We start from the raw sequence: 12,903 nt of genomic DNA, 5'->3' as shown, positions 1-12,903 counted from the left end.
AATTGCAAGGGGAAAATACCTGTAGCCACTGCAGCCAAGTTCAGCTTCAAATGAAGATTCTTCCTCTGTGGTGGCCTATGTGAAGTCTGTGGTCTCAGTCCATTTCCCCAGAACATAGCTGCCTTCATCATACAAACCACCACCCTAATGGGTGCCCTTGTTGGCAATTTCAGCAGAAGCCAAAACCTGAACGGGCATGGAGCATGAACGGCCATCTCATCCTGCAGGTCAGGGGGAGGCAGTGGAGCAGCGTGAGGAAGCCAGCGCTTCTGCTGCTACCCCAGAGACACTGTAGTACTAGTGCCATCCCACTGAGCCAGAGCTATATCACTTTGGGGGTGGAAGTGAGACGTGCCCAGGGGGTCACCTTTTCAAAATACACTTCAGTGACTTAGAAAAATGACTTAGGCACTTAGGAGCCTAAGTCCCATTGACTTTCAGTGAGACTTAGAAGCCCAAGACTCTTCTAAAAATGGGACTTAGGAACTTCTGAACATTTTGCCTTTTGTGTTATGCATGAACAGAAAAAGTGCAACCTTCACAAGCTGTGACGGTGTAAATGTGACAGCCACCCATCTTGGCCAACACAACAGGGACCCAACTGGGCACCTCAGAAGGTAAAGACAGGAGCTATTAAAGCTCCCTAGCCAGGGCTACGAGAGAGCACATGAGGACATGTAACATACCCTCACCAGTGGGTTACACAAAACATTACTGCTATCCAGTACATTAAATCAGGTAGCATGTACCTTGTATTATTGCCCAGCAGCTCAACCTGCATTGAATACAAATGACTCAAACTAAGCTTGTAGGGGCATTGTCCTGGAATGCTTCAGAGTCCCACTCTCTCCACACACCCAGAACATAGACCTAACATTAGTTTAAAAAGCCAAACTGAGGGTTAGAGATCATTTTGGCAGCAGAAGAAAGGGCCATACTAAATTAATGTACAACAGGCCTCCACTACTGTACCTAGCACGGAGCTGTACCAGCATATTTGGAGAGGAGAGCGACCTCAATGATTCCATCGCCTGTGACTTCCCAAAGCCACTCTTCAGTTGCCCTGCAGAATTGGGGAGTCAGGAGATAGGTCAGTAAGGGGGCAGGCAGGAGCTGGGAGGAGGATACTCAGTGGGGTACTGCTCACTGTGATTATCTTATACTGGTTGGCTCTGTATAAAGAGCTCTTTGTACACAGAGAGGAGTAGTGTGGAGCACCAGGGACAGAACAGGAACTATGCTGTGACTGAGGTTAGAGAGGCAGGGAGCTGTGGGGAGCCAATGAGACCCAGGGGTTTCCAGGAGTGAAGATAGCATCCTATATAAGCGACGATCTGGACCATATTTTGTTTTTATTTCCTAGCTAAGAAGAGTTGGAAGATGACAAAACAGAGGATGATATTTATTACTGTTGTTTTTGCTCAAAACAGGTGATCTCTGCAATACATCCCTCAACTATCAAAGACTCACATTTCTGCTCACATAGGAAAACTCGCTTCATTGTTCATGGATTCATGAGCACCGGAAAACGTGGCTGGGTGGTAAAGATGTGCTTGGTATGAGAGAATATCCTATAATTTCCAACTTTAACTGCAGCCACATTCAATCGCTGTTTCTTAAACGCTAATATTAAGCTTGCGTTTTGACAACCACTTGATGTTACTAATGGGCAAGGGGTGCTAAACCATATGTAACAACTTTAATAATCACCTCGCCCTTTTCACGAACGTGGGTGTGGGAGTGAATTGGACTGTACATTCCATATGGCTTTCACAGGAAATGAAAATGCAGGGCTGGGTTTAAGGATGTGCATATGTTTTTGTAGTAGTCCAGCTTTGGAAGAAAAACCTATATTTCTTGTGGCGTCCACTCCTTCCTGGGTGGTTGGGGGAGGTAACAATACTAATACCTAGCTCTTATATAGTTCCTTTTATCCATCGATGTCAAAGTGTTTTACAAAGGCAGCCAGTGTCATTATCCCCATTTAACAGATGGGGAAAACGAGGCACACAGATGTAAAATGACTTACCCATAGTCACCCAGCAGACTGGTGGCAGAGCCTGGAATAGAACCCTAGTCATCTGAATTCCTGGGCAGTGTGCTATCAACTCAGCTATGCCACCTCTCAGCTGGAGGGTACTATCCCTCTGACATCACCACTCACAAGCCAGCCCGAAAATTTAGCCCCAGTCTTGCAGAATTATTATGGCTCCTTATGTCCATCAGTCTAACGGAGTAAATTCTACTTTGGACAAATGAATGGAAAGCAATGATATATGCACATATATACAGAGAAAAAGAAATTTCTTCCCAAAGTAGGACTTCTACACAGCAAAATAAAAAGAGGAAAGTCTGGGCCTCAACAAACAGCAATCTGCAAAAGCAGAGAGAGCCTATGGCACAAGGCTCCAGGGGAAATCAGTTTATACTCAGGATCAAGCTAACTGTTGTGTAACCGGGAAGTAGATAATACCTTAGGCCCTGACATTATGAAGGCCTGCACACCTGCTTAACTTTACACACTGCGAGTAATGGGCCCACTCAGAGAGAGCAACATGAAGCATATGTGTAAGTCTTTGTAGTATTGGCATCTTAGCAAATTGGCCTGAGAAGTTGGATTTTTATTCTAATTGAGATGGTGTTTAATTTTATTTTGATCTCATGCCAAGCCTACATTGTTCCAAACTTTCTGATATTGAAACTTAGGTAGTGTCTACACTACAGACCTTACAGCAGCACAGCTGCGCCACTATAAGGACTCCCATGTAGCCGCTCTGTGCTGACAGGAGAGAGCTCTTTCCAGCCGACATAGCACGGTCCACACCAGCGCTTTTGTGGTTGCAACTTATGTCAATCACGGGTGGTTTTTTTCACACCCCTGACCGACAAAAATTTTATCCACACAAGTGATAGTGTAGACATAGCCTTAATAACTTTTTTGCTCCTTGCGGTTTGGTTAACTGTGCTGAAGCTAACAGATGGTCTTGTTACTTTCTACACCCTATGCAGAAGAGAGGACAAACTTTAAAACTAGAGAGAGAGAGAGAGAGAGAGAGACAGAGTATACAGACACACACATTTCTTGAACTCAACAATGCTTGTTTGCAAAACTGAAAATTAAAAGTTAAAAAAAATTTTATCCAAAAGTTAGTTTGCTTTTGAGTAGATCCTTCTGAAAGAATAAAGCATGTGAAGGCTAGAATCTACAGTAATACCAATATGCTGGCCTGATTTAGTACACAATTCATACCGAGAACTCTCAGTTAAGGCAAGTCGAAAATTTACCATCAAAACTATTTTTCAAAGGAAAATTGGACTTTTGACAAAATGACTGTGAAAAATATCAGTTTTCTAAGGGATATTTTGAGTTTTCAGAAAATAGAACTTTTCTGAATTAAAATGGTCAGTTTTTCAGTGTAAATTTGAAATTTTCTAGAGGAAAATATTTTCCAAAGAGCTCTACTTGCAATTACTGGAATCATCTTATACATTTCAGAAAAATAAACAACCCACAACCAAAAATATCTTGAAAAGTCAATACACAGCAGAGAAGTGAAACTAAATATTTCAATGTCCTCTCAGTGGAGGCTGTTTTATACTGTCTCTTGATGCAAAATACTAACCTTAAAATGGAAAAAATAAGAGATCGCCATACAGTCTCTCTCGCTGGATAATATGACCCAAATTTACCTTCATCCATTGAATAAAAAAAAGGCCAGGCTACAATGTGGTCCATGTACCTGGTGAGGGGAATGAGAGCAGTAAGAACCCCACAAACCCCTGCATCTCCTCCCCAAACCTTGGGTCTAGGCATAAAGTGGCAAACTGACACTCTATGTGCTTCCACCCCCAACCCACCCCAGAGCAGGAAGTTGAGCCTTCGCTCCTCTAAGCAGAGCAGCTGAACTGTTTGTAGTAATCCACCAGCATCTAATTACTGGTCCTGTGGCACAAAATAGGAAGCAGGGAAGGAATCCTCTCTCTAAGGCATGATTCCTTCTCTGCACTGTTCATGGGTCAGCACAGACATACTGCCTTGCGAAGAGGACAGACTATAGAAGCACAGTGCAAACCTTCATGTTTGCATTCTTATTATAGTAAATGCTGAGTTATGATGGGAAATTAGAGAGTAATATCCCTGACGTTTGTAAGCCTCCAGTGTGAAAGTCACCAGGCTTAACTTTACGAGCTGCTGTAGAAGCCTCCCACTCAGATCTAAGCCCCTCACTGTCAGTTGCCTATTTCAGAATTGAAGAGAGAGCTTTAAAAATTAATGGTTTCATTAAACTGTTTACAGAAGAGACAAAACAAAACAGCCAGAAATTGTATACTGCAATAAATCAGTTTATAGTTCTGATCTGAAATAAGTGTTTATGGCGACAAAAATTGAAAAAATATTTTGAGTGTGCTCTTTTAAAGTTCAGGCATCTGTTTGTATGAATGTCAAAGTTTTCATCACATTGTGCTTCATGAGAAGACCCAGGTTAATGTGTGTAAGAGCTGCAGTAAAATGTTGTCCTTTGTAAACAACAAGCAACCCAAATGCTCAATTTACTAAATGATTCATTTAGGTTTAAGTTGAATCCGTATTTTACTGTATGCTTTCGTACATTCTTTGTTTTCTGTTTACACACTAGCTGCTAGTGGAAGTGGAAGATGTGAACTGCATTGCCGTGGACTGGGCAGAAGGTGCAAAAGGCATATACATCAGTGCAGTGAACAACATCCGTGTTGTTGGGGCGGAGATTGCTTATTTCATAAATACTCTTATGGTAAAAAAAATATTGTGAATTTTAAGTTACTTTTTAAAGCTAAGAGTCACTTGAGCATAATGGGTTTATGTAACTGGTGTCTTTGTGCTCTGATCCTGTTTTCTTGTGGTCAGTAAAGTATGATTCAAAAAATTAATGTTTGGGAAGTGAAGAACACAGCAGATAGTTGAGAACCATCAAAATGGGGATACCTCACACAGCCACACATGGTACTAAGATATGTCCTAAAGATAGTATATTAATATGATAGAAGTGACAAAATAACTTAAAAGACCAGCAGGTGGCAACATTTCTTTGTATCAGGGGGTAGCCATGTTAATCTGTATCCACAAAAACAAGCATCCGATGAAGTGAGCTGTAGCTCATGAAAGCTTATGCTCAAATAAATTGGTTAGTCTCTAAGGTGCCACAAGTACTCATTTTCTAAAAACAAGAAGGAGTCCGGTAGCACCTTAAAGACTAACAGATTTATTTGCACCAGACTCCTTGTAATATTTCTTTGCTTTCTCAACTGTATTTGTATATTCACTGTATAAGGGTGTATTTGACCCAAGGAGTTGCAACTTTTGTGACACTGACAGTGACAGTGACTCGTTGCCTGGAGTCCACAACCTAACTTGTTTCAGAGTAGCAGCCATGTTAGTCTGTATTCACAAAAAGAAAAGGAGTACTAGTGGCACCTGAGAGACTAACCAATTTATTTGAGCGTAAGCTTTCGTGAGCTTCAGCTCACTTCCACTGAATGCATCCGATGAAGTGAGCTGTAGCTCACAAAAGCTTATGCTCAAATAAATTGGTTAGCCTCTAAGGAACCTAACTTGCTTATGCATGTACCAGAATAAGTGCATCCAGCCATATTTGCTTGTCTTCCTTGATAGAGGAACAGAAAAAACTTTGGCTACAGTATTTTAAAATGCTTTTACCTTTAAATGAAAGAATCCCAGGCTTTCAATTTACAGTGTTACTCACTTTCCTTATAACTTTTGCCAATGCTTTTAGTAGGTACCCAGTCAGGCCGGGCGCTGCAGCTGTGCTGCCCCAGAAGCTCACAGCCCTGCCGCCCAGAGCATTGCGCCGGCGGCGGAGCGAGTGAGCTGAGGCTGCGGGGCAGGGGGGACAGCAGGGGAGGGGCCGGGGGCTAGCCTCCCGGTCCAGGAGCTCGGGGGCTGGGCAGGACGGTCTCGCGGGTCAGATGTGGCCCGCAGGCCGTAGTTTGCCCACCTCTGGGCTAGAACATGAAGCTAGACAAATTCATACTAGAAGTAAGGTGCCCATTTTTAGCAGCGAAGGTAATTAACCACTGGACCAACTAACCAAAGGTTGTGATGAATTCTCCAACACTGGAAATCTTTAAATCAAGATGGGATTTATTCTAAAATGTTCTAGTTCAAACAAGAATTAATACAGGGAAGTCCTATGGCCAGTGTTATGCAGGAGGTCAGACTACATTATCACAATGGTCCCTTTTGGCTGTAAAAATCTATGAAAATAAGGCATCTTCTGTGTTTGACATTTAAATACATATGTTCTATTTTCTTTTTTTCAAAAACTCATCAGAAAATGTTTCGATACTTCCCTTCTCATATCCATATCATCGGCCATAGTCTGGGTGCACATGTTGCAGGAGATGCGGGAAGAAGAATACGAGGCATCAAAAGAATAACCGGTAGGCTTGGCACTAAGATGGAACATTACAGGGTATGTTCTTTAAGAGGAAAGAAGTTTGCAAAGCTGGACCTACTGAGCCAAACAGGCGTAAGTGGATGTATCTTCACCAACTTCAATGAGGAGTTGTGCTTGCTTATGCCACAGCGGAATTTAGCCCGTTCTGTGTGTTGTTCCTATAGACGTCACTATGCATTCTTTACGGTGTTAACATGAGTAAGCAAAATATTTAAATAAAAAAACTAGTCCATCTGCACACTGGTAGATATTCAACATTTATCGTTGTGTTTGTTAACTGAAAATGCAATGTTATCTGTATTGGTTTAGTAATAGTATTAAAATAGCAACAATAAGGATTCTTATGCAGATCTGTATTTTTAGTATTCTCAAGCAAATGATGACCTGAGATACGACTGGCAAGTTTCTCTCCACACACACTTTTCCATGCCTTCCAATCCATTTGCAAAGTAAAACTTAAGTTTCTGCTTAACGTACTTTCAGTGGAAGTGGGAATTGGGATGGGACTTATTAACAAGGCAGATACACTCTGCCTCCAAGAAGAAAAGGAGTACTTGTGGCATCTTAGAGACTAACCAATTTATTTGAGCATAAGCTTTCGTGAGTTACAGCTCACTTCATCGGAGTCTCATCCAAGGAGTCTCCCAATGGCCACTGTTGAGACATATGTCTTGCTCTGAATGGGTTTAAGAGGTGGGGCGGGAACACGGGCTACAATCCCACTAAATGACCTTTTCCCAGGCCTTTGAGAGGAAATAACCACACAAGTCCCCTGAAGACTTTTCTGTGCTTTCTCTTGGTTTTCCCCACCCCTACATGCACCTGCACAGCAGCAGAGCGCGACAGCAATCCCTGCACTCCCATGAGGACAAGCACTGCTCCAGCAGAGTATAGGAAGGGGGTAGTCACAGCCTCACCTCTCTCCGACACCAAACTAGCTCTGCCTAAGGCAGGAAGAGCCTGTGGCACAGATCCGGTGTTCTCTTACAGCAAGGGGCTCCTGCTAGAGTGGAGCACCATTCCACCACATGCTCTTGTTTTAAACCACGATGGAGGTCTAAGCATTGGGAGGAGGTGGTTCTCCCTGGACAGCTGTTGGACCCTGCTAAGGATTTGTGGGCACAACCAGGCAAGTCAGACAGGCTATAACTGCATTCCTGTGTTGTATTTTGGTTTTTTTGCCACACTTCCCCAGATTCATTTGTAGTAGTTACTGCTGCTAGTGACAGGAGATTGGTGATTAAGGCACTGGACTAGGATGGATCAGTTCCTGGCTCTATGAAAGGCTTCTTGTGTGCCCTTGAGCAAGTCACAAGCTCTGTGCTTCAGTCCTTCATCTGTAAAAGGGGGATAATGATGATAATGCTTCTTTTCTCTAATTAGATTGCAAGCTCCTTTGTGCAAGGACGGTCTCTCACTTTGCGTTTGTAATGCGCCTATTACAGTTGGGCCCCATGGGTGCTACTAAAATACAAATAAATAACTTATCAAAAACTCTTTAGTCCTTCCATTCCACACCAGCAGAAAATGTAGGAAACTGGATCACTGTGTTAAAATCCCTCCTTATCCTTGGCAATATGACACCATTATACACTAACTGATAGCACTTTGCTTGTGCTGGGATGAGTTTGCAGAAAGGCTGCCTTCTAGAAATTGAGACTCACTTCTAGATCACTTGGGAAAAACAGTAGACAACCAAGAGAAACGAGACTTCATTCTCCTTTCAGTGACTACATTTTATGAAGTATTCTGAATTTTTGTAAGTGTTTTGACACTGTACAAATGTTTATTACATTAAAATGTTCAGTGCACTGGCCTGGGGTTCTAACCCATGTTTACATTACTCCTCACCATGCATTATATACTTCATTTGAAACTGATGCTCTGCATACGTACAATTTTTTTCCAATCAAACAGTGAATAATTTGTTTCTCTTTAGGCTTGGACCCCGCTGGGCCCCTTTTTGAAGGCACTCCGCCAAAAGTCAGATTGGACCCTACGGATGCAAGATTTGTTGACGTTATTCATAGTAATGCTGCTCAATTTCCTACTGTAGGTAAGGTCCCACATACAAGCAAACATTTGCAGCAACAGTCATGACACTGAATTATCTGAGGCACTCACCATGTCATGTATGTATTTCAGGAGCTGGAATAGTTAATACCTCTGGCCACCTTGACTTTTACCCAAATGGAGGCAGTATTATGCCTGGATGCGATGATGTAATTATTCCATCTAAAAAAGGTAAATCTTCGCTGAAGATAAATCTACTTCAAACATCTGCAGCATTAACTCACAGTGTCAGTTCATATTATAGTTCTGACCATGACAAATGGAGCTTTTTTGAGGGTTTTATTTTAAAAATAATGTTTTTGCATATTTGATGATGGGTGGGGAAAAAAGCATGAAATAATGAGGGCCAGATGACAGCCATGATGGCCTGAAGGTAGCGTGAGGGGAGAAATGGGCATACAGAAGATGTGGGATCAGCCTTAATTTCCATAATTTGACTGCAGATTTGGGGCAGAGCTCAGTTAGTGCTTCAGTTGTAAGGGGAAGTGTCTGGCCAGGGTGAGGACAAGCTCATGACTATACCTATGGTGGGGCAGCGGTAGCTCCCACTTTGGAACAGAGGCTGCAAGTGACACCTCTCACCACGCTGCATCCAGCACCCACAAGGCATTGAGCAAAGGCACAGAGCCTGAGTGCATCTCCCCTCCTTCTAGCAACTTGAGCCAAAGAGTGGGCTGAACGTCTCCAAGGAGAAGGGGGAAAGAATCCCCTTTCCACATGGCTTGGAATGGTGGACACAAAGCTTGTATATCCCTTATACTCTATTCAGTTTATCTGAATTGCATCTTTACGGCAGGGGTTCTCAAATTTCATTGCATCACGACCCCCTTTTGACAATAAAAATTACTACATGACCCCAGGAGAGGGACTGAAGCCTGAGCCAGCCCGAGCCCCAGGTGGCAGGGGACAAAGCCGAAGCCCTAGGTCTTAGTCCCAGGCAGGGGTCTGTAATCTGAGTCCTGACGCCCAGGGCTAAAGCCCTCGGACTTCGGCCCCGGGCGGTGATGCTTCAGCTTCGGCCCCAGGAAGTCTAAGCCAGCCCTGGCTACCCCATTAACATGGTGTTGTGACCCAGTTTCGGGTCCCAACCCACAGTTTGAGAACTGCTGCTTTATGGCATGCTGCAACACAAAAAACGATACTGCGTTGCGTAGCTGTCTTCTAAGATGGATCAATATCCACAAGAGATCTTAGGCAGGGGTGAACCCAGTTTTCCAGCTATGAGAAGTCAGTGCATGGGTCAATTGAAGCAGCAAGCTTCTCGTATGCTATTGACAACCAGAAACCCATAAGATTCTCCTTCAGAAATGCTACAGGACCATGCTATCCTTCCAGCCAGCATTTTCATTATTGTCATAAAGGAGAAAAAACCACCCTTGCTCTACATGGCCAAATGTAATAGAAGATGGTTTCACAGACTCTCAGAATTTTGTTTCAACAGAGGCCCATTACCTTTTATGCCATCATTCACGCAGCCATCAGTTTTATTTTCAAAGTATCCTCCATCCCAATGGATTTCTCGGATATCCCTGCAGGACATACGCGTTCTTCCAGTCGGTAAGCAGAACAGCCCAAGAATGGGTGAGCTGCAAAAATTAACAACTCTACTTTCATGTGCACACATCACACACAGAGTCAGGTGCTAGGGAGTCTCTGCTCTCCCAGTGCCTGACTGGGATCAGGACTTGGGGAGAACAAAGCTCCAACAGCAATAAAGCAATGCCAGCTGGTGGAGAGCAGGCATGTGGCAGGACAGATATAGATAGAGATACAGATATAGATGCACCAATGGTGGAATCCTGGGTATCCGATGATTCCACTGGTAGAGGTGAAACCGCCAGTGTCTCCTACGCTACACTTTCCAGTGGGGGGTTACGGCTCGCATAAGTTTTGTGCAAATCTCAGGTTGAAAAAAAGGCAGTGTTTGAAATGGAAGAGTTCAGACCATCACCACCTGGAAGTTAAGTGCACCCTTCATTGTTATGGGTAAAGAGTTAGTTTGTTTCATCCTCAGATGGTTAAGCATAAATAATCAGAAAATAAACTGATATCAGAAACAGGACACAAACGCAGTGGGGTTCAGTAGCGTGGTAAGAGAATGGTCAAGGCTTTGGCAGCCTCAGGGCCACCTCTTCAGCCTTAGTCTTGCAAGAGTAGGATGAAAAGAAAAATATTCCACATTACCCAGACGCTCTTATTTTACCCTAGGGAATCTGCTTCCCATGTCCCAGAGAAGGCTGCCCAATGATGGGTCACTATGCTGATCAATATCCAGCTAAACTGGAGAAAATAAACCAAAAATATTTTTTAAACACAGGAGCACACCCACCCTTTACTAGTAAGTGTAGAAGGGTAATTATTTAGACAAATGGATGGGGAGGGGGGAGAAGAGGTGGGGGTTTGAAATGAGATGATCTAAAGCTGTAATTCTCTTTGCTGTTATAAACCTTTGATAAGCTGAATGGTGGTGGTTTTCCATGTCTCTCTAGTATCATAGAATTATAGAATATCAGAGTTGGAAGGGACCTCTGACAACCAAGGAAAAACACTAAACTGTTTACCAAAGTCCATTCTTGCTGAGTTTCAGAGTAACAGCCGTGTTAGTCTGTATTCGCAAAAAGAAAAGGAGGACTTGTGGCACCTTAGAGACTAACCAATTTATTAGAGCATAAGCTTTCGTGAGCTACAGCTCACTTCCTCAGATGCATCACGAAAGCTTATGCTCTAATAAATTGGTTAGTCTCTAACGTGCCACAAGTCCTCCTTTTCATTCTTGCTGAGACTCTTGAGCTGCCTGTTCTTCAAATGAGAACAGTAAAAGTACACTTAAAAAGAGAACTGTCACTGTTTGCAGTCTGTAAGGAACCTAAACAATGCCAGCAATCTACTTTTATTTGGCTTTTGTTATGTAGGTTGGAGCCACAAAATATCTATCAAGCTGTCTGGCACGAAGAAAGTGAGGGGGGAACTAAACATAGTTTTCCATGGCACAGACAGGTTCACAAAGCAGTACCAAATTATCTGGTAAGTTCAATGGCACAAGACTAGGCTTTGTAGTGTGTCTATATTTCATTCACACCTCTGTTTGCAAGTAGGATGAAAAGATAGCAAGAAAAATGGGGACGGGGATGGGGGGTAATAGGTGCTTATATAAGAAAAAGCCCCCAAGATCGGGACTGTCCTTATAAAATGGGGACATCTGGTCACCCTACCGGTGCCCCCGGCAACTGCCCTGCTTACTACCCTCTAACAGCGTCCCCGGCTTTTATATGCAGAAAACCAGTTGTGGCACAGCTGGGCTGTGAAGTTTTTAGAACATGGGAGGGGGCTCAGAAAGAAAATGGTTGAGAACCCCTGCCCCTGACCATATCAGATAGTGTCCTCTCCTCTCCTATTTGCAGTGGACTCCTTCATCAAGGTAACATTTATACAAAGTACGTCGATGTTGAAATTAACCCTAGAAATATTACGAAGATTGAATTTCTCTGGAATAAGAATATATTTACTCTGCTTTGGGCCCAACTGGGAGCAGAAATGGTCCACATAATCAATGAAGAAGATGGACATGTGTAAGTACACTTGTCTTACACTACATTTTATTCATTTATAAAAAGAGCCAAATTTGACATTACAGTTTGCTCCTAAAGGGTGATATCCTCCCCTACGCAAAGAACTAGCATACAAGGGCAAGGCCCACTTCAGTCCCATTTAAACCCTCCAAACAGAGCTTAAATGGGAGTTCAAGGGTGCCCAGGCATTCGGCTGGCTTTCTGCATGGAGATAGATTTCATCCAAAAAGCAATTTTAACTCCATGCAGTGAAGTACAGCAGCTCTGGAGACTCTGTGTGGGGTTGATTGATTTCAGTCATTCGTCATTGCTGTGTATTCAAGTTGATCAGGAGGAGTGATGATTCTGTTTGATCTAGCGTATTTCTAGACTGGGAGGGTGCAGACTTTGTAGCTTTTGTAAACTGAGCTGATTGCACACACCAGGGGCTTCTTGCATCCCTCCATTCTCCCCCACAAGCTCTGATCCCCCTCCATTTCATTTACTCAGTGCAGCTCCTCCCTACCACTTGCCCCATGCCAGGGGCTGGGTAGCTCACATTCCCCTCTCTGCCACATACCAGTGTCTCTTTGCATCCCCGCTCATTTCCCCGCATTCCAGGGTCTCTGTGCACCCCCCATCCCTGGGTCCTGCATCTCCTCCCTCCATGCCAGGATCTCTGTGCACCCCCTTTCTCCTCCCACCCCAAGCCCTCCCTGTAAGGCTCTCTTATTTCTTTTGGAGCCCAGGGTAGATGAAGTGAGCTGTAGCTCAAGAAAGCTTATGCTCAAATAAATTAGTTAGTCTCTAAGGTGCCACAAGTACTC

The 12,903-nt window shown here is 43.5% G+C and overlaps 1 protein-coding gene across 1 annotated transcript in view; it reads left to right on the top strand.

Annotated features, from left to right (window-relative positions):
- Nucleotides 1-12,101, top strand: part of LOC140915215 (pancreatic lipase-related protein 3) — a 31,352-nt gene extending 19,251 nt beyond the window's left edge. The window contains exons 4-10 of the mRNA XM_073354788.2: nt 1,431-1,556; nt 4,638-4,772; nt 6,330-6,438; nt 8,395-8,511; nt 8,601-8,699; nt 11,441-11,552; nt 11,930-12,101. Coding sequence (XP_073210889.2) covers nt 1,431-1,556; nt 4,638-4,772; nt 6,330-6,438; nt 8,395-8,511; nt 8,601-8,699; nt 11,441-11,552; nt 11,930-12,101 — 870 coding nt within the window. The remainder of the gene's footprint in view (nt 1-1,430; nt 1,557-4,637; nt 4,773-6,329; nt 6,439-8,394; nt 8,512-8,600; nt 8,700-11,440; nt 11,553-11,929) is intronic.
- The last annotated feature ends 802 nt before the right edge of the window (nt 12,102-12,903 follow it).

Source organism: Lepidochelys kempii, chromosome 7, assembly GCF_965140285.1.
Source record: "Lepidochelys kempii isolate rLepKem1 chromosome 7, rLepKem1.hap1, whole genome shotgun sequence".
Classification (NCBI taxonomy): Eukaryota; Metazoa; Chordata; order Testudines; family Cheloniidae; genus Lepidochelys; species Lepidochelys kempii.
This window is presented reverse-complemented; position numbering and strand designations above follow the sequence as displayed.